Below are 22,411 nucleotides of genomic sequence, written 5' to 3'. Positions count from 1 at the left end.
AAAAAAAAAAAAAGGATACTTTATGGCAGTAGATATGCTTAACCTGACCTAAACATCACAGAATGTATATGTGCATTGAAACATCAGGTTACTCCATTATTAGGTACAATCTTTCTGTATCAGCTAAAAGACATGTTTAGTTTAAGGTTTAAAATTATGTTTTTATGTATACTACATAATTTATTAAAAAGAAAAGTAAAGCAGCTGGACACACTTAAGGCTGTGACAAAATGATCGCATGTTTGAGGCCACATCAACACTTAATGAGACCCTGTTTCCAAAATAAAAAATAAGCAGGTGTGGTGTTACACGCCTGTATTCCCAGTATTTAGGAGGCTGAGACAGGACTGGAGATTTAAGGGCAGCCTCATCAAGTAGTGAGACTCTCATCAACCCAGTGAGGCCCTGTTTCAAATAAAAACAAAAAATATGGCTGGGGAATGTAGCTGGAGGTAGAATGCCCCTGCATTCAAGACTCAGCTGCATAAAAATAAAAATAAAATAAAATAAAAATAGGCCTTGGGATATAGCCCAGAGGTAAAATGCTCCCAGGTTCAATCCCCAATGCTACAGAAACTAAAAGTAGGAAAGAAAGAGAAGGAAAAGAGGAAAGGAAGGAAAGAAGAAAACCAGCCAATCTAATACTTAAAAAAAGAGAAATCACCCACAAGCTAAATGTATTGTTCCCTGGGCTGCAATTCTACATGTCCTTCTAACTAAATATATAGGTCTACTACATCTCTTTTCTCTATATTAATTATATTATATGGCTGAGGATACACATTCATGACTTTTTTTTTTTTTTTTTGGCAGTACTGGGGATGAAATCCAGAGACATTTTACCTCCAAGCTACACCTCTAGCCCTATTTTTTATTCTTTATTTTGAAACAGGTTCTCACTAAGTTGCAGAGGGCCTAAGTAGCTGAAGCTGGCTGTGAACCTACAATTCTCCTGTGTCTCAGCCTCCCAAGTACTGGAATTACAAGTGTGCGCCACTATACCGGCTTTCCAACAATCTTCTAAAACTCAAAATTTTAAGGAAAGCTCATTTATAATATTAATACTACAAATATTAACTTACTTACAGGGTACCATGACAATAGTCCCAGCAAATTAATACAATCCAGTTCTCTTTCAGTGAATAGTAGCATAGAAGAATCTACATAGATCAATATTATCCTTTCCCATAAGTATACCTGAGGCCTATAAATTCTAACATTCCATTAATTAAAAATAAGTATAAGCCGGGTGTGGTGATGCACACTTCTAATAACAGTATTTGGGAGGCTGAGATAGGAGGATTGAGGTTCACAGATAGCCTCAGCTACTTAGTAAAGGCCCTTTGTAACTCAGTGAGACCCTGTAACAAATTAAAAAATTAAAATATGCAGCTTGGAGGTAGATGTCCCTGGGTTCCATCCCCAGTACTGCAAAAGAAAAAGAAAAAAAAAAAAAAAAAGATTAAGTCTAAATTTATATGTACAAATTAAAGATGCTAAATTTCTTCAGCTTTTATACTTCTCTAACAAAAATGGTAGTGTATTTGGTTTACTCGAGAAAAATTTTTCTTCTAGATAGTTAGCATTATTTAGAAGATTATCTAAGTACTGAATAGGGAAGCCAAATGTTACAATACCGCATTCACTAATAAAATGAGCACACGTGACTCCCACCTCGACCCACTACATTCCCAAAGCGATGGGAGGACATCGTGCCTGCTCGTTTTGCCACAGGCGTCTTGTCTACTGCTGATGTTGTAAACATCCAAGAACACAATTCAGACACAAGTGTGTTCCGCTATGAACTAAGCTATATTAGCAAAACATGAAAAATGTCATGAAGTTAAAGAAAATGTACTAGACAGTGGCTTGGAATCACATAAACAAACTTGAACAAATTAACTGAATTATATGGGTAAATTGAAAATGAAAACCAACAAAGATAACACTAGATTCAAAGGAGTATTTTTGAAGATCAGAGGATTAAGGAAAGTTCTTAGTGAAACTGAAGGAACCCTCACTATTTTTCCAAGAATGATCTTCACCGTAATTATACTGCACAAGTGAAGAGTGACATAATTTGCCTTTCATGCTGATTCAGAATTCAACCTTGCAGAAGATGTACCTGCACTATGAAACCTGACTACAAACTAGAAGCAATTCAAAAGGCTGTCTTTAATTAGTTCACTACATACAGTGTGAGAGTCAAAATTCTGCCGAAAAAGATCACGTGTGGATTTGGGAGGCTGAGACAGAGGATCAAGGTTCCCAGACAGTTCCTTAGTGAGCACTTTGCAATTCAGGGAGACCCTGTTTCAAAATAAAGAATCAAGAATAGGGCTGCTGGGAGGAGAACGCCCCTGGGCTCCAACCCCAGCACCAAAAAAAAAAAAAAAAAAAAAAATCACATGTGGTCAGAAATGGCAAATTCCTGCTCCAGATACTATTTACTAACGATAGTAGCAAGAATAAGCTAAAAAGTACCAGAAAAACTATTTGTATGTATAAAAAGACTTTCAGATATTTAGAACAACACTATAATCATTCTACCCCAAAAAGGGGTAATAAGAATCAGTCTGATGCATCATACTGATCTACAAAGTTGACAGAGGTGTTGAACAACTGACTCACTATAGCACTGGACTTCTTCAAACAGTACAACATGCTAGTGATTCTCTACAAAAAGCAGCCTTTGTGATAAACCACCCAGAGAAGATTCTAGTAACACTTACCATTGTGTATTGCATTCAGCAACTCTGAGAAAGCTTTTAAATGAGGAAAAAAGGACTTCAGGTTAAGATCATTCTCGAACACACAAAAGAAATACACAGGCATAGACTGCATCAGTATAATAAAATTTCAGTATGTCCATCAGGTACTTTGGTTAAATTATTGCAACTTCAAGTTTAATTCAGTTTTTGTGCAATTTAAATTTCTAAATATGGTATTCTATTTGCCAATATATTATCCACTAAGTTGAAAAATAGATATATTGTCATCACAGTAACAATTTCCTCAGCATAATCAACAAGTTTTTAAATCACTTTTAAAAAGGCTTTCAGTAATCTATGCAATGTCTTTAAAAAAAAGTGAGTCTTCACCGATTATGGTTCTATATAATTAAGTCTATCTTAGGACTATGTATTATTTTTTAAAAAAATACCTCATTATATGCGCTAACCCAATCATAAACAGCATTTCTAAGCAAGAAGGGAATTAATACCAATATACAATATTGAAATTTTTCATTAACATAATGACTAACAGATCAAATATTGAAAATATTTCAACAAGGGGCAAAAGTCACAATTCTACAGTGGAGGCACTATATTAAAAGGCCAAAAATAATTTGAATTTGCCCACAATCTGACTGTAATACAGCTCTTCAGCACAAGTTAGTGTGTATGCTAATATATCTTTATGGAGAAAGAAATCTACTAAGAACCAACTCTATTTTGGAAAATAAAGCTTATTAGAGCTTCAACAGTGGTATACTATACTAAAGAAAACATTGAAGAGCCAAAAACCCAGGTGACCAACCCTGTTGGACAACTTACTGGTAGTTGGACAAGCTCCATCATGGCGATACTGCATGGAAATTTCTGTTGGAAGAGAGACGGAAATCAGCCAAAAAATTAATTAATTAAATAAAATTTAAAAAGTGCCCATAAATCAAGGACAGAAAAAGAAATGGGTCAGAAAAATGGGGGGTAAATTCCACAGTAGTGGACAAACTCCTACCTGAACCAACTGGAGATGAGCCGACACTAAGGCTCTGTAAACTTCCATTCCTGAGCAAGGTGGGAGATTTCTGGAGACTGGAGCTTGTGACACTTCCTGCAGCTGATGCTACGGATGACGTTGGTGAAGCAGAAGAAACTGAGAGATGAGAAACATTCTCTTGATTTTTGTTTCCTTTGGGTCTACCAGGCCCATGCTTACTTTGTTTATTTCCTTTTCTTTTCTTTTCCTTTACAGTTTCTTCTTCTAGGCCAGAAGTTTGAGCCCGCTTATATCCTGCAGTAGGAAGGCTGGAACTACCCAAATCTCCAGGTGAATTTTCAAAGTTTTTAGGCTGTGAAATAACAGCTGAGGTCGCGGGGTGACCAATTAAGGAACTAAAACTATTTACCCCCCCTTCCTGGCTTCCAGACTCTCCTTTATGTACATCTTTGGTTGATGACTGTTGGGAGTGAGTGTAACTGTCATTACGCAGATCTGAGTCTGTAAAGCTCAAGAAATCCTGGGGAGACTGCACTGAACTTCCAGAAGATGATTTTACACTGCCTGGAGTTCCTGAAAAACTGCCTGCAATAAAAAAGAAAGGGAGAAGAGTAGGGGATGCAACAATTCCCACGAGCAGCAAGCATGACGCAATCATGAAAAGCAAGACAGGACATTAGAACATTAACTATAAAACTTAGGACATCACTGTGTATCAAAGAAAGATCTGAAAAGGCCTACTATTGAAATCGAGGCTATTTCTAAAATTATATTTAAAAACACTTCTCATTTAATAGGTAGTATTAAGTACTCTCAAATTTCAAGCTATTATTTACATAATTACTATTGTATAAGATGTGCTTTATTTAACCTAACTCCCCTCCCCCTTTATCATACTGGGTACTGAACCAAGAGGCATTCTACCTCTGAGATGGCACCCCACCCGCCCACACTCATTTTATTTAGAAACAGGATCTCAAGTTGCAGACTCCACTAAATTGCTGAGGCTGGCTTCAAACCTGGAATGCCCCTGTCTCAGCCTCCCAAGTACTGGGATTATAGGCCTGTGCTTTCAAGACCCTTCTCAGTGCAGCTTATTCTTTTCTCACTGTAGTCAGGAATACAGTGGCTCACATGCCACTGGGCCACATCAAAACAGGAACATCAAAGTTCTATATACTTGGTAAAAAAAAATTCACATATTAATATGGCCTGATATGAAACAAAAGTTTGGTTCAATTCCTTTGTGAAACCTTCTTCCATGCTTGGCAAAAGAAAGAGGCAAATGTTTATACTCAGTTGTTACCATACAACTAAAACTAAATTACATATTTCAACTAATGTGTTTTTAAAAAAACTCAAAAGTATTTTATTGGAGAAAGAAAACTTTAAACGCTTCTACACACACACACCCGTATAGTACTGGGGATTGAACCCAAGGGGTCCTTTACCACTGAGCTATATTCCTAGCCCTTTGTACTTTTTAAGAACAGGGTCTCAATAAACTAGCCTTGAACTTGGCGATCTTCATGTCTCAGCCTCCCATGTACTAGATTACAAAGGCATGGTCATTACACTCAAACTAAATGTCAAATCTTATTGCAGAATATATTCATAAGAGATTTCACGTAAATCAATCTATTTGCACTGATTTACACATACACACCTCCGTTTAAGTGAAGTCTCCAGATCTTGGTTTTTAAATTTTTGCCTCTAGAGCCAGGTGTGGTGGGGCACACCTATAATCCCAGTACTTGGGAGGCTGAGACAGGAAGACTGTAGGTTCCTAGCCAGCCTGAGTAACATGAGGTCTTGGGTCTGCAAGTTAGTGAAACCCTGTATCAAAATAAAATTAGGACTGGTGATGTAGCTCAGAGGTAGAATGGGTTCCATTCCCAGTTACACCAAAAAAGAAAAAATTTAGCCAGGTGTGGTGGCACACACTTGTAAACCCAGCATTTGGGAGGCTGAGACCGGAGGATCGTGGTTTGAGGACAGCCTCAGCTTCTTAGTGAGGCCCTTTGCGACTCAGTGAGACCTTGTTTCGAAATAAAGAAAAAAAATAGGGCTGGGGTTATAGCTCGGGGGTCAAATGCCCCTGGGTTTCATCCCCAGAACCCCCCCCAAAAAAAAATTTAATCTCTGAAATGAACTATTAAAAAAAAAATAGTAACAGTCCTGAAACTTAACTCTTTGAAGACTCTATCTGTTGTATTAATTTATAAAACTATCTGTAATTGTCTGGGTGCTTTCTGGCATCTGACCAGAAAAGCACAGTAAAAACATTTATATTACACCAGTCACTTAAGGATAAATATAATTTGCTACATAATTGCAGCTATAAAAAATTCTTATTAAACATTCTGATTCACCACCATCTGACATTCTACTCATTTAATATAGATGTATTAAGAGCTCACTACAGTATAGTAAATATTTAGTATATGCAATACTTAAGTGTATATTTTCTAAAATCCACAAACTACCTTCTATAAAGAAAATACAACTCATTAAAGGACTTAAGCTTAAATTTCAATATTTAAAATTTTTACAGATTACCTCCAATAAAGTATAACACATACTCAACCATGTCTTAACAGAAGCTAAAGAGATTCTTCAATATATAAAATCCCAAGAAATGGGAGATTTTTAGCTGGGCGTTAATGCAAGTCTTAACCCCAGTATTTAGAAGGCTAAAACAGTAAAATAACAAGTCTGAAGCCAATCTTAGCAAACTAGCAAAACACCGTTTCAAAATAAAATTAAAAAAAAAAAAAAACCCAAGACTGGGCATGGTGGCACACGCTTGTAATCCCAGCATTTGAGAGGCTGAGACAGGAGGATCGCGTTCGCAGACAGACTCAGCTACTTAGTGAGGCCCTCTGCAACTCAGTGAGACCCTGCTTCAAAATAAAGAATAAAAATGGGGCTGGAATGTAGCTCAGAGGAAGAAGGCCCCTGGGCTCCATTCCCAATAGGGTGGGGGGACTACAATCAGGCTTGGTATGTAGGTTGGAGGTAGAATGCTCCCATAGCATAAATTAAAAAGGAAGGGAAGGGAAGGGAAGGGAAAGAGAAAGGGAAAAACAAAAGGGAGATTTATTTTACAAGTGAATTAGTACTACACCGATTAAAAACTTGAAAGTTGGTCCACTGTGTCGGCAAACCCCTGTGCTGCTGAGGCAGGATGATCACAAGTTTATTAAGACAGTCTCAAAATAGCAGTACACCATTTGTGGAGGAGGAGGAGGAAGAGGAGGAGGAGACCAGGACGAGGACAGTGACGAGGACAGTGACGATGGCGACAGGGATGGGCAAATAAGCTAGGGAGGTGGCTCAGCAGTTCAGTATTTGTCTAGTGTGCACCAGGCCTTAGGTTCTATTACTAGTGTTGCCAATAATAAATAAATAAAACTTGAAAATGTAAATTTTAACTGTTAAAAGTAATGTTTGTATTTTAGAAATATTCACTGAATTCAATGCTAGTATCACCTGCAAAATGCACGTGACATTAAGATTAATTGTCTCACCTTTTTTTTTTTTTTTTTTTTTGGTGTTACTGGGGTTCCTGGAAGCCCTTCTACCTCCGGGCTACACTCCCAGATATTTTTTAAATTTGGAACAGGGTCTCTTAAGCCAGCAAGGCTGGCTTCAAACCTGCCTTCAAACCCCTATCTCCCAAGCACGGGGATTACAAGCGTGCACCACCACATCCAGGCCACTATTTTTGAAAGTGGTATAAAATAACAAAAGTAAGCTGAGCTTGGTGGCTCACACTTGTAATCCCATCACTTGGGAGGCTAAGACAGGAGGATCACGGTTCAGTTTGTGGACTGCCTCAGCTACTCCTTAGTGAAGCTCTCTGCAACTCAGTGAGACACTGTTTGAAAATAAAGAATAAAAAAAGGGCCGAGAGTGTAAGCTCAGACACAGAAGTCCCTGGGTTCCATCCCTAGTACCACAAAGAAAAGTAAATTTCAGCCAGACAGGGTGAAGCAAGCTTGTAATCAATCCCCGTGCTTGGGAGGTGGAGACAGGAGGATCGCGCAGGTTCGAAGCCAGCCTCGCTGGCTTAAGAGACCCTGTTTCCAAATAAAAAAATATATAAAATAGGTCTGGGAGTGTAGCCCGGAGGTAGAAGGGTTTCCAGGAACCCCAGTACCCGCCCCCCCACACACACACACAAAAGGAAATTTCACTAAAACAGTAAATTTGAAATTTTGTTCTTTTGTACTTGTTTAATCTTTTATATATCAGGGGTGCACACATGCCCAAATCTGAGACTTTTAAAATCTATAAGTCCAAACTTAATAATTGTATAAAATATATGAATATACTTTTTAAAATGGAAGTCAGAGCCAGGCATGGTGGTGCATGCTTGTAATCCCAGCACTTGGGAGGCTGAGATAAGAGGATCGCGGTTCGCAGACAGCCTCAGCTACTTAGTGAGGCCCCCTGCAACTTAGCAAGACCCTATTTCAAAATAAAGAAAAATATTGGGCAGGTAGAGGTCAAATGCCTCTGCGTTCCATCTCCAGACCCTCAAATAAACAAAAACAAAACAACCAAAAAAAAGGAGGTCAGCAGGCTAAGAAATCTACATATTTAAATAATGTCCAGCTAGATTTTCTATATGAGTTTGAAAACCTAGCTTAAACTTCAACAAGGTGGAAAAAGAATCCATCCCCCCCACAAAAAAAACTTTAAAGATTGTGGTGAAGCAAACCTGAAATACCACTACTTGGAAGGCTGAGAGAGGAGGGTCCCAGATTTGAAGAGAGCTTCAGCAACTATGTATAAGACTCTCAGCAACCTAACAAGATCCTGTTTCCAAAAAAAGAATAAAATAGAAATGGGAGTGAACACAGAGGTAGAATTCAATCCCTAATGCCACCCAAAGTAAAATACCCCCTGCCCTATTTTTTATTCTTTATTTTGAAACAGGGTCTCACTAAGTTGCGGAGGGGGCCTCACTGAGTAGTAGCTGAGTCTCTCCGTGAACCGAGATCCTCCTGTCTCAGCCTCCAGAATGCTGGGATTACAAGCGTGCGCCACCACGCCCAGCTTTTTAATTCTTTATTTTGAAACAGGGTCTCACTAAGTTGTGGAGGGCCTCACTAAGTAGCTGAGGCTGGCTGTACACTGCGATCCTCCTGTCTCAGCCTCCCAAAGCCGGGATGACAAGTGTGCACCATCATGCCCAGCTCTTAACAACTACTTAGATCCTCTAAAAATTGCTCAATATTTGCTTATCTCCTAAAGATATAAACTTTTAAGTGTTTTAATGTCTAATTAAGAAAGACAAATAAAAGTAATTTATAGAAAAGTGTTTCCTAGCTGGGCGTGGTAACACATGCTTGTAATCCCAGCATTTGGGAGGCTGAGACAGGAGGATCACGGTTCGAGGACAGCCTCAGCTACTTAGTGAGGTCCTTTGCAACTCAGTGAGACCCTGTTTCAAAATAAAGATTAAAAAGGATGTGATGGGGGTGTGGCTCAGAGGTAGAATGCCCACGGGTATAATCCTCTGTACTACTAAGGGGAGAAAAAAAAGGCAAAAGATCCAGAAATAATATACAAGTCGTAAAGTAATCTTACTACATCAGTTATTACATAATATTCTAGAATGATTGATTAGTTATTAGTGAAAAAATCTTATTTTACAAAATAAAACTGCGATGGATGATTACCATAACAAGTATTTTAACTGAAACCACCTCATCCGTACCTTGTGGGAAGGGGCTGGCTGCTGACACAGTGGCCCCGGGATTTCGCCCACCACCAGGCTTCCTTCCCCTTTGACCTGAGCTGTGGGCTGAAGACTTCTTCCCTTTGCCTTCAGAACTTCTAGCCTCGGAAGCATCTTTCCCACTAGAGGTGTGTGCAGGGACTTCCTGGAAATTGGCATTCGTAAATCGTGCAGTAGTATCTTCCAAGCGCTTTAATGATCCAGACATAGAGTTGTTGCTAGTGCTTGTATAAGTCTAACATTTTTATTAAAAAAAATAAATAAAAAAGAGTGCTGATTATATTTGGCTGCAGAAAACAGATGATATTTTAATAATTACTGACTTCTAAGACAAACATGAAAATTTTAGTAATATCAATAGGTTTTCCTACTAAAGAAATCCAGGATAAAAAACAAAGTCTATTATTATAAATATGATATTTTCTTTCTTTTAGGGAATGGTACTGGGGCTCAAACCCAGAAACTAACACATGCTAAACAAGCAATGAGCTACATCCCCAAACCTACTAGTTTTGTTAAGAAAGTATAGATTATATAATATAGTATGGCTATTTGAAAGATTACAGAAATTACTAAAAGCAGCATTAGTCATAGTTATTAGGTGACACATCAACACTGAAGGTAACAAGCCAAATCGTTTTCACTAAGAACATACTACTTTCTAGACACAAAACCACATTGTTTAGTTTCCAAAACAGGAAGGCAAGCTGGGTGTGGTGGCGCACACTTCTCACCCCAGGACTTGGGAGGCTGAGACAGCAGGACCACAGGCTCGCAGCCAGCCTCAGCTACTTAGTGAGGCCCTCCGCAACTCAGTGAGACCCTGTTTCAAAACAAATAGGACTAGGGGTGTAGCTCAGAGGTAGGATGTGCCTGGGTTCAATCCCCAGTACTGGGGAAAAAAAAAAAAAAAAAACAGGAAGGCAAGCCAGGGGAGGCAGAGACAGGAGAATTTGCAGGTTCACGGCCATCATAAGCAAGTTTGTGTGGCCCTCTGCAACTTAGTGAAACCCTTCTTTAAAATGAAAAATAAAACAGAGCTGGGGGTATAGTTCAGAAGTAGATTGTGCTTGAATCACAAAAAAAAAAAAAAAAAAAAAAAACAACCAACCAGGAAGGCAAGCCAGGCACAGCAAGTACACACTTATAATCGGAGTACTGGGGACGCTGAGACAGGAGAACTTGCAGGTTCACAGCCAGCATAAGCAAGTTTGTGAGGCCCTCTGCGACTTAGTGAAACCCTGTTTTAAAGTGAAAAATAAAACAGAGCTGGGGGTATGGGGGTATAGTTCAGAAGTAGAATGCCCTTAAATCACACACACACAAAAAAGATGCAAAAACTAGAAACAAGCCAGGTATGGTGGTGCTTTGTAATACTAGTACTTAGGGGGCTGAGACAGGAGAATCGTAGGTTCGAGGACAGCTTCAGCCAAGTAGTGAAACTATTTTAAGATAAAACTTTAAAAATAGGTCTGGGGTGTAGCTCAGAGGTAGAATGCCTCTGAGTATTCAATCCCCAGGACTCCCCCAAATTTACAAATAATGGCAAATCAACTGACTGAAGGAGTATTATTACCAGCTCATCAATCAACACGCTTGAAAGGGTTTCAAAGTATCACAGGCTGGGTGTGGTAGCACGTGCTTATAATCCCAATACTTGGGAGGCTGAGACAAGAGATGGCAGGTTCCTGGCCAGCCTCAGCTTCTTAGTGAGGGAGGCCCTCCACAACTTAGTGAGACCTTGTTTCAAAATAAAGAATAAAAAATAGGGCTGGGGTTATAGCTTGGAGGCTGAATGCCCCCGGGTTCAACCCCCAGTACCAAAAGAATGTTCCACAAAGGAAAAAATTTTTTATGTCCTGGCTAAATTCACTGAAATATTTGAGGTATCTAGTGCATTGAAGTTCACTGAGCACCTTGGACATGCTGGTACTAAGTTTTTGTTGAATAAATTTTTTCATTTTAATCTGATGTAAATATCTGAAAATTTACACAAATGTCAATTTCCTACATATAGCCATTAATCAATACAAACAATCAAGAAACTTTCAAAATCAAGTTTGAAAGTGGTAGGCATTTTTAGCATTACTGAGGTTCCGGAGGAGAAGAGACGTTATCAAACGTCCTGAAACCAAATCTTCATGGCTAATTTTCTGCTCCTTGCCCCAGTGCTGCCACCCTCGATCCTGTCATCTCTCCGTGAATAACAGATTCTCTTCATCGAATACAAAAAACATAGCCAGGTATGGTGGGTATGCTTGGGAGGTTGAGACAGGAGGATCGCACAGGTTTGAAGCCAGCCTCAGCTACTTAGTGAGGCTCTCAGCAACTTAGTGAGACCCTGTTTCCAAACAAAGTATAAAATAGGTCTGGGAGTATAGCCTGGAGGTAGGAAGCCCCTGGGTTCCACCTCAGTACCACAAAAATAAATAAATAAATAAATACAAAAAACATTACCTGGAAAAAAAAATTCACTATTCTATAATCCACAAACAAAACAGGATTAAAAGTAAGTTTAGCAGAAACTAATCACATTTAGCTGATGAAACTTCATGGCTTACTTTAGAAACATGAACCTTTCCCATTCTTGGCAGGTCAATTTGGAAACTACCCCACCTCATTTTTCAAATATTTTTTTTTCCCATTATTTGAGTTGATCCTGAGATCTGGGAGTATAGTCTGAAGGTAGAAGGGCTTCCAGGAAACCCAGTACCACCAAAAAAAAAAAAGAGGGCTGGAGGTGTAGCTCAGAGGTAGAATGCCCCTGGGTTCCACCCCTAATACTGCAAAACAAACAAACAAACAAACAAAGGTTCAACATGTCCTTGCTGGCTCTGAGATGGAGGCAAGCTGGGGGATGGTGTAGGAGAGTATGCATGAACCTGAGCAGAGCCCCAGGAGCTACAGGGAGGCCCCCAGCTGACTGCAGACTTGGTAATGGGCACCACAATCCTAAAACCACAGGGAACCAAACCTTTTAATAACCTGAATAAATTCAGAAACAGACTCTTTCAGAAAAGAACCCAGGCCACCCAATACCTTGATTTAGCCTTTAAGAGAAGTAAATGAACCAGCTGGGTCCACCAAGACTTTCTGGTTTACAGAACAGTGACATAAGTTGTTAAACTGCTAAATTTGTGCTAATATGTCCTGTCAGAAATAGGAAACTAGCACATACCCCAAAACTGAATTCATCACCTTCCCCAAAACGATTACATAGTCTTTCCTATCTTTGTTATAACACCATTCCTTTAATTTAGCTGAGCCAAAACCTTTGCAATCAAGAACAGATCCTGTCTCTTACACCTCAAACTCATCTACAAAAATGTTAGACGAGCAGTACCTTATGGCGTATTCAGAATCTGCTTGCCTCCCAGTACCCCAATACTGTTACCACCATCCCCAAGAAACTGGTGTGGCAACCTCCTGACGGCCTCCCTGATGCTATGACGACTCTCCATTCACAGCACAACAGCCTGAGGTCCTATCTACCCTCAAGCCAGACATGCGGCATCTCAGGTCACAACTTTCCAGTAGCTCACACTTTTACTCAGACTAAAAATGACACTAGTTCATACACCCCATCCAGCTCAGGTCCACAACCTGTCCCCATTTCCAGATGCACTTCCTCAGCGGCTTAAGCTGTCCCACCACCTGCCCTATCTCCATTCACTTTCATATTAACCACATATTATCCTAGTATACTTAACATCTAATACTTGCTATGAATCAGATACCATGCTAATTACTTTGATTGCACTATCTCATTCCAATTCACTGAGTATTTCCACTATTTACAGATAATTTAAGCTGAGTTATATAGAGGTAAATTAACCTAAGAGTTCCACCAATAAGTAATAAAAGCAGACTTAAAAAATCACAGATGGGCCGCCGGGCATAGTGGCGCACGCTTGTAATCCCTGTGCTTGGGAGGCGGAGACAGGAGGATCACGCAGGTTCGAAGCCAGCGCTTAAGAGACCCTGTTTCCAAATAAAAATATAAAAATGGGTCTGGGAGTGTAGCCCGGAGGTAGAAGGGTTTCTAGGAACCCCAGTACCACCAAAAAAAAAAAAAAAAAAAAAATTCACAGATGGGCCAGGTGTGGTTGCACATGCTTATAACCCTAGTACTTGGGAGGCTGAGACAGAAGCATCTCAAGTTTGAAGACAAGCTCAGCAAATAGTGAGATTCTATCAACCTAGCAAGACCCTTTTTCAAAATAAAGAATAAAAACCAGACCTGGGGTGTAATTCGGAGGTAGAATACCCCTGGGTTCAATCCCTACTACTAAAAATAAGAAAAAAAAATACAGGTGGATCAAGTTTAAAACCACAGCCCAAATTCTTAATCTCAGTGGTGCCTCACAATTGTTACCCTTTCTTAGTATTTAAAGACAAGTATAGAATACACAGAGGACAGAACAAAGAATGAGAAAGTAGGGATCCAAGTTTCTGGTGCACGGCTGGAGGGATGGGAAAAACTAAAGAAAATCAGGCTGCAAGAAGTAGAAATGCGTCTTCAGAGCCAAACCTGCACATCGCGGGGGAGGACAGGGCACGGGCACATGGGGACCCACCTTCTCTGTAGTAACAGTTAAGGACGGGACAAGCGCAGGCGACGGCTCTGGCTGCTTCTTGTGTTTCTGTTTGTGTTTCTCTTTCTCTTTATATTTCTAGAAATGAACAGAAGCAGATTTGACATTTAAATCATATCCACAGAAAAGCAGTAAGAGATTCTTTAATAACTAGTAACTAAAAATATAGCTTCTGTCAAAAGTAGCTTTAAAAACTTTACTCCCTATCAGTATTATTTTATATGTAAAGTAAAACTAGTCTAAATTAATTTACTTTGTGGCACTGGAGATTGAACCCAATCTCCCCCAGCCTTATTTTAATTTTGAAACAGGGTATCACTAAGTTGATAAGGGCCTCACTATGTTACTGAGGCTGGTAGTGAACCTGTGACCCTCCTGTTTCAGTCCCCAAGTACTGTAATTGACAGGCTTGTGCCACCACACCCAGCTTAAATTATTTCAAAATGACATCCTAGCCTCGAGTGACACACACTTGTACCTAGGAGACTGAGAAACGAGGCCACAGCTTTGAAGCCATCCTTGGCAACATAGCAAGGCCGCCCACAACTTAGTGAGACCATTTCCAAATTAGAAATAAAATTGGTCTGAGGCATAGCTCAGAGGTAGAATGCCGCTGGGTTCAGCCAGGCGTGGTGGCCACGCTTGTAATCTCAGTGCTTGGGAGGCTGAGACAGGAGGATCGCAACAATCAAGGAGGATCGCAGAGGTTTGAAGCCAGCCTCAGGTACTTAAAGTGAGGCTCTCAACAACTTAGTGAGACCCTGTTTCCAAATAAATTATTTTAAAAAAAAGGCTGGGGGTATAGCCCAGAGGTAGAAAGTCCCTGGGCTCTACCCTCCTGCACCACAAAATAAGTAAATATTTCTTTTAAAAAAAAAGCATACCCCTGGGTTTAATCCTTAGAGTCACCAAAAAATAAATTAATAAATGATTTATTCTCTCTTATGCTTGATCAATAAAAAATAGTGTCAATAAACAAATAAAGCCTATAATTACTTGCTAAACTTATATTTGGCAAAATAGTTTTTCTTGTTAAAAGCACCAAATACTTTATTATAAACAGCACTGTTCAGTTTACATATCACTTCACGTTTTATCACAACAAAAACTACTAGATTTTCCACCACACACATTCAATTGCATAGCCCAGAAACTAGGTGCTCCTCTTTTTTTTTTTTTTGGTGGTACTGGAGGTGGAATCCAAAGGCTTTCTACCTCCGGGCTACAGTCCCAGACCCATTTTATATTTTATTTGGAAACAGGGTCTCCCTAAGTTGCTGAGAGCCTCACTAAGTAGCTGAGGCTGGCTTCGAACCCGTGCGATCCTCCTGTCTCAGCCTCCCAAGCGCGGGGATTACAAGTGTGCATCACCACGCCCAGTTGAAACTAGGTGTTCTAACTAGAATGTTCTCAAATGTTTAAATCAGATAGTTTAAAAGACTTTTTTTAGGGGGGGGAGCGGGTCTGGGGATGGAACCCAGAGGCATTCAACTTACACCCCCTGCCCTATTTTTTTATTCTTTATTTTGAAACCGGGTCTCACTGAGTTGCAGAGGGCCTCACTGAGTAGCTGAGGCTGTCTGCGAACCATGATCCTCCCGAAGCTGGGATTATAAGCGTGTGTCACCATGCCCGGCTCTTAAAAGCCACTAATTAATGAATGTGACAGTTGCTACTATTTATAGAGTTAGCTGAATTAATTTATTTCTGAGTGTTTAAATAAAACTTATTCAGAACATTTAATTTGTTCAAGGCATGAAATATTAATGTTTCTGCCCCTGTCCTAAGTCATGATATCATAGCAACAAAATACATGTAAGTTAAGGGCACATGTTTTACTGTAATTCCCCTAATACTTCCCTTTTTGCCTTTAATTCCTAAGTAATACAAAATACTTTTTAAATTTTTTGATTTTTTGCAGGTCTGGGAATAGAACCCAGGGGCATTCAACATCCGAGCTACACCCCCTGCCCTATTTTTTATTCTTTATCGTGAAACAGGGTCTTACTAAGTTAAGAAGGGCCTCACTAAGTAGCTGAGGCTGTCCGCGAACTCCAGTCTCAGCCTCCCAAATGCTGGGATTACAACGAGTGCACCACGCCTGGCTCTATAAAATACTTAGCTGTAATGTTAATACTGCTGCAACAGGAAACATAAACTAACATAATAATACTTTTTACTCAAACTCTAGAAAATTTTTTTATCCTCGTTATTCTGACTGTGGCAGGTGACTCCCCACAAAGTGTCCTCTTCGCTACTCCCTTGAATCTGAGTTGGCCCAGCGACTTGCTTTGACCAACAGGATGTAGTTTACTAGCTTAGGAAAACAAAGTTTTAAGAAGTCTCCCAAGGTTTCCCCTTTGCCGTCTTGGTTCTCGGCCATCATGTAAAGAATCATTTCACTCTCTCCTGAGAGATAGGCCAAGCCGAGAATGAGGGAGCATGTATTGAAGAAATAAGGTACACGAGCCAGCGGCTGAATAAAACCAACAAATAACAGGGCCTCGTGAATAACCACCACCTACACCACCTGGAAGAAAGAACTGCGGAGCCCTGCCTGTTATAAGCCTCAACAAGTTGTAGGATGATTTACCGAACAGCAGCAGGTAACTGAACCAAGAACAGAAGACACAACTGAGAGATGGAAACTAAACAAAGTTGCTCTCCACAACTCAGTGCGATGTTACTTCCAAATAAAAAGGGAGGCTGGGACAAGAGGATCATGGTTCGAGGACAGCCTCAGCTACTCAATCAGGCCTTCTGCAACTTAGTGAGCCCTTTTTTCAAAATAAAGTGTAAAAAATCTGGGTGTGGTGGTGCACACTTGTAATCCCAGTAGTTAGGAGGCTGAAATGGGAGGATTAGGGTTCGTGGCCAGTGTTAGCTACTTAGTGAGGTTCTCTGCAACTTAGTGAGACTGTTTAAAGAATAAAAAGTGGGGCTGGAGGTGTAGCTCAGAGGTAGAATGTCCCTGTGGTCAATGCCAGCACAACAAAAAAGAAAAAAGAAATCATTTCAAACCCCATTTAAAGTAGCAAGAATAGCCAGGCGTGGTGGCACACACTTGTAATCCCAGCATTCAGGAGGCTGAGACAGGAGGATTGCAGTTCGGGGCCAGCCTCAGCTACTTAGTGAGGTCCCTTGCAACTCAGTGAGACTGTGTTTCAAAGTAAGAAATAAAAATAGGTCTGGGAGTGTAGCTCAGATGTAGAATGCCCCTGGATTCAGTACCACACACACACACAAAAAGATGATGGCAGTACTCTCTCTCCTCACATAAAAATAGACAAAGCAAGTGGATAAATTAATAGCAAAACCAAAACCAGGTAATAACACAACAAACCAAGTGTCAAATATTACCAAAGCCAGGTATGGTTAGACATGCCTATAATCTTAGTACTTGGGAGGCTGAGACAGGAGGATTGCAGGTTAGAAGAAGCCTCAGAAACACAGTAAGACTCTCAAAAACCTAGTGAGATCGTTTCAAAATAAAAAATGAAAAGGGATGGGGTTATAGCTAAGAAGTAGAATGCCCCTGGCTTCAATTCCTAGTACCACAAAGACAAAAATAATAAGTAAATAAAGCAAGTATTGCCATGAACCCCAAGATACAAGCAGGTGAAGAGAAATGAAGTACACGAGCTGCACAGGGATGGCCGCTGTGAGGGGAGAAGGAAGTAACAGGCCAGAGGCCAGCAGCCCAGAGCCAAAGAAAGAGCTGAGGACCAATAGAAGAAACCAAGAGCTCTGCACTACTGGGCCCGCTGCAGCTTCAGGAACGCAAATGACACAAAACTCCCACTTGGACAGAAAGGATTTTATCACCACAAGAGTAAGGAGTCGCCAGACTGCATTTGCATCAGTGGCCCAAGCCCCAATTGTGACAGTGATCGGAAAAGACAAGGAAGACCACACACACACACACACACACACACACACACACACACACACACACACACACACACGCGCACGCGCGCTGCATTATAGAAGAGGTCTCCAACTTGGGAAACTCAATTCTGCAAAGAAGAAAGAGTGCCTGTCAATTATTCCAAAAAAGGAGTATTATCTCTACATCTTTCCAGTCTGTAAGCAAATCTACCCTTTGCTCTGAATGACGGCACCTCGATTTTTCAAAGTATTACCTATACTAATAACCTTGATGTGCCTCAAATTAGTCCATGAAATAAAAAGAAATGGAACACTTCCAAATTCATTCGATGAAGACAGTATCACCCTAATAACTAAATCAGATAAGGAAACATCAAGGAATGAAATCTACTGACCATACCCCTCAAGAATAGAAATGTAAAAAACCTTAATAAAATATTAGCAAAATGCTTCAAAACTCATTAAAAAATTATACATCATGATCATGTTGGTTTCATTCCAGGGATACAAAGATGGTTAAAATACACAACTCAAGCCAGGCGTGGTGGCGCACACTTGTAATCCCCGCGCTTGGGAGGCTGAGACAGGAGGATCCCACAGGTTCGAAGCCAGCCTCAGCTACTTAATGAGGCTCTCAGCAACTTAGCATAGCCCAAAGGTAGAAAGCCCCTGGGTTCTACCCCCAGTATCACCCAAAAATAAAATAAAATAAAATAAAGACTAAAAAAAAATGTGGCTGGGAGCATATCTCAGAGGTAAAATGCTCCTGGGTTCCATTCCCAGTATCACAAAAAAAAAAAAAAAAAAAAAAAAAGAGAAAGTAGGGAAGTAACTCAGTGGTAGAGCACCTGCAAGGCCCAGAGTTTGATCCCCAGCATGGCACCAAGAAAAACAAAAACAAACAAACAAAAAAAAACACAAAGCAACATAATTCACCACATAAATAGAATCAAGGACAAAAATCACAATCATTTCTACAGATGCAGAAAAGCCTTTTAACAAATGTCAGGCACCCAGACATGATTTAAACACTGAAGGAACTAGAAATAGAAGGAATTTATCTCAATATCATAAAACCAACACATCTTAAAAGCCAAACAACATAAAAGCCCAACACAAACCAGGAAGAATTTGCTCCAAAATCATGTGGAATAAGGCCACTCCTATTCACTCTAGAACTTGACATTTCAGCCACAGCCCCCAGTACCACACACACACACACAAAAAAAAAAAAGTGTAAAAAGAGTGGTGAGCCAGGCTTGGTGGCACACACTTGTAATCCCAGCATCTGGGAGGCTGAGACAGAAGGATTTTGGTTCTTGGACAGCCTCAACTGCTTAGTGAGGCCCTTTGCAACTCTGTTTTGCAGATCCTGTTTCAAAATAAAGAATCAAGCCGGACGGGTGGCGCACGCTTTTAATCCTTGTGCTTGGGAGGCTGAGATAGGAGGATAGCGCAGGATCAAAGCCAGCCTCAGCTACTATGTGAGGCTCTCAGCAACTTAGCGAGACCCCTTTCCCAAATAAAATATAAAATGATCTGGGAATGTAATCCGGAGGCAGTAGGCCCCTGAGTTCCATCACGGGTACCACCAAAAAAAAAAAAAAAAAAAAAGAATAAAAAATAGGGCTGGGGGGGGGTATAGCTTGGAGGTAGAATGCCCCTGGGTTACATCCCCAGAACAGGAAGGAAGGAAGGAAGGAAGGAAGGAAGGAAGGAAGGAGGGAGGGAGGGAGGGAGGGAGGGAGGGAGGGAGGGGGGGAAGGGAAGGTGGGCGGGCCAGCTGGCCAGCCGGCCATACCACGAACACTTTTGAAACAAAGCAATGTTGATGAATGGTGTGAGACCACTAATGGTGAGATGTCCCCTTCACACTTCATAATAAGACTTACCTAAGATTCCTCAGGTCATGGTTTTAAAAGCTTAATAAAGATCTGATGGTGCCTCCTCAGTAAAACTACCAATTAAACCAACCCTGCCATTTTCCATCAGCAATGCAAATCAGAAACTCACACACCTACTACTGCCACTTTGTCACAAAGCCACTTCATAAAGGTATATGCTTGCTACCTCATATCTGAATGTGTATGAACACACAACCCCCTGAACTTACAAATAAAGTTATACTTATCATTTCACTCATAATAGGAAACAATCTTAGGACTCATTAAAATTTTTAAATAGCCAGGTGTGATGGCACACACTTGTAATCCCAGCGCTTGGGAGGCTGAGACAGGAGGATCGCACAGGTTCAAAGCCAGCCTCAGCTACTTAGTGAGGCTCTCAGCAACTTAGTGAGACCCTGTTTCCAACTAAAGTCTAACATAGGTCTGGGAGTGTAGCCTGGAGGTAGAAGGACCCCGGGTTCCACCCCAGTACCACCAAAAAAAAAAAGGAAAGAAAGAAAAAATGTCAATATTCACCTTGAAAAAAAGACAAACACAAATGAAAACGTACTTGTGTATTACCATTTCCCAAATTCTAAGTATTTACAAATGTGAAAGTGTTAATGATCTTGATTTTAAATAAAATATGCAGAAACATTTCAACACTAGTCTGTACCAGCTGAGTAAGAATACTGTTTCCCTTTTGATTCAAGATGTCCTTTGTACCGAACTTCCATTAAAAAAAATGAATAAATATTAATGTCCTTTTACTACACTGACAATATGTTCTTAAGGGATTACAAATCAAGTATGAATAATTCTATAGTATTCATTTTTAGTTTATTAAAATTAATTAAAATAAGAATGTAAGCAGAAAACAGATAAGCCAGAAGAAGACAGATTAGTACTGAGGCAAGATTTTAGTGTTTTATTAAAACACAAAATATTCTCAAACAAATGGTGTAACATTTGGCCATTAGAAAAATGATAAACCATTAGCACCATTGGAAAAGGGGGAACAGCCATGAATACACAGAACTTCAGCTCTCTCCTAGGAAGGACAGGCTGAGGAGATAACTACTTGCTGTGAAGTCATCAGTCAGTGACATACAGTAACCATTACTGCTGCAGTCACCTGAAGGTGCTGACAAAGGAAGACGCCACGCTCACCTTTCAATGCAGCTGCACTGTGAATTCTCAGCTGCAATGGGTAAAACCATATTCACAAATATGGCATGCCTTTAAACCTTTCTCTTCCTTAATACTCTGTCAATGGAAGTTTTTCTGTATTGCACTGTCTCCATTTAGCTGTCAGAACTTAATTTTATCTAATAAAGCAAAAGCTGTTTTCTATTAAGTTGATGTGCTACATATTTAGCAACAACAAATCCACTTACTTTTTTCTCTTTCTCATGATGTTTATCCTGAGAGTGAGAGGAAGAATCACTTAAACTTTGATCATATGACCTATTAGATCCCCGTTTGCTCTTTTTCTAAAAAAGAAAATATATATACATATATGTATATGTATATAAAATATTTTAAATATTTTGTTATGCTTAAACTAATTCAAGTGTAAAATATTTTGAAATGTCTACCAAAGTTTTTAAAAAGTCACTATTTCAATTTATATAATCCAGTTTAGACAATATCCATTGCATATAAAGAAAACACTAACCCTAAATTGAACATTAATGCCTTATTTTTGTGTATTTATTAAAATGTGTGATAAGAGTACCTACTTTCAATGTCTGCTTTTAGAAAATAGTTCAAACAGCCGAATATGGTGGCGCACACTTGTAATCCCAGTACTTGGGAGGTTTAGACAGGAGGATCACAGGTTATGGCCAGCCTCAGCTACTTAGGCCCTCCACAACTTAGTGAGACCCTGTTTCAAAATAACTAATATAGGGCTGGAGTGTAGCTGAGAGGTAGAATGCCCCGGGGTTCAATTCCCAGGACCGCAAAAAAATAAAAAAGTTCAACCAAAAGAGAAAATTCCACATTAAAGAAAGGTGCCAAAGACTAGAAAAATAGAAAAGTAAACATTTAAAGAGTCACTTTATGCCACTAGTAAAGCAAAGAATCTTTTAATCTCATACTTTTAGTATTAAGGAACAGTCTTCTTCTAAGAACTTACCTCTGCAGTTTATTAAGAAACAATTAAAGAAAATGTCAGTATTAGACCCATGCAGATTTCAAAGCATTACTAAAAGCATAACATATTTTGTTCAAAATATTTACTCCACGGCATAAGAAAGCGTAGAGGTGGAGCTTGTGGGGATGTGTGGAAGTTGGTAGTGCCACAGCTAATTAGTTTGAATTAGATAAAAATGACAGTAAGAGATGTCAAGTGATAAGACTCCCCAATACCAAAGGGGCTACATCATGTAAATAGTCAGCAAACAGAAAATTCCATTTGTACGAACTGTAAAGCTTACTTCACTCTTTCTATATTTTGTCTGCACCATGTCTGGTTTAGAAAATAGAGTCTAGTGTGCATTCTACACAAAAAAGGAAACAACGCCAACCTGACAATCGCAAAATTCCTCTTAAAGCTTTGCAGTACT

The 22,411-nt window shown here is 39.8% G+C and overlaps 1 protein-coding gene across 3 annotated transcripts in view; it reads right to left on the bottom strand.

The window, feature by feature from the left end:
- The window catches only part of MLLT10 (MLLT10 histone lysine methyltransferase DOT1L cofactor), a gene marked incomplete at both ends in the record, with an annotated part of 141,344 nt that overhangs the window by 56,035 nt on the left and 62,898 nt on the right, over positions 1-22,411 (bottom strand). For 2 of the 3 annotated variants that reach the window (XM_080717092.1, XM_080717093.1), the window contains 6 exons: positions 2,733-2,765; positions 3,558-3,602; positions 3,742-4,308; positions 9,452-9,707; positions 14,050-14,145; positions 21,239-21,334. In XM_080717092.1, coding sequence (XP_080573218.1) covers positions 2,733-2,765; positions 3,558-3,602; positions 3,742-4,308; positions 9,452-9,707; positions 14,050-14,145; positions 21,239-21,334 — 1,093 coding nt within the window. Of the gene's footprint in view, positions 1-2,732; positions 2,766-3,557; positions 3,603-3,741; positions 4,309-9,451; positions 9,708-12,033; positions 12,094-14,049; positions 14,146-21,238; positions 21,335-22,411 lie in introns of those variants that run through there. The other variant, XM_080717094.1, reaches the window with a different exon arrangement.

Source organism: Muscardinus avellanarius, assembly GCF_963383645.1.
Source record: "Muscardinus avellanarius genome assembly, chromosome: 20".
In the NCBI taxonomy this organism is placed as follows: Eukaryota; Metazoa; Chordata; class Mammalia; order Rodentia; family Gliridae; genus Muscardinus; species Muscardinus avellanarius.
The sequence above is the reverse complement of the archived record's forward strand: the minus strand, read 5'-3'. Positions and strand labels throughout refer to the sequence as shown.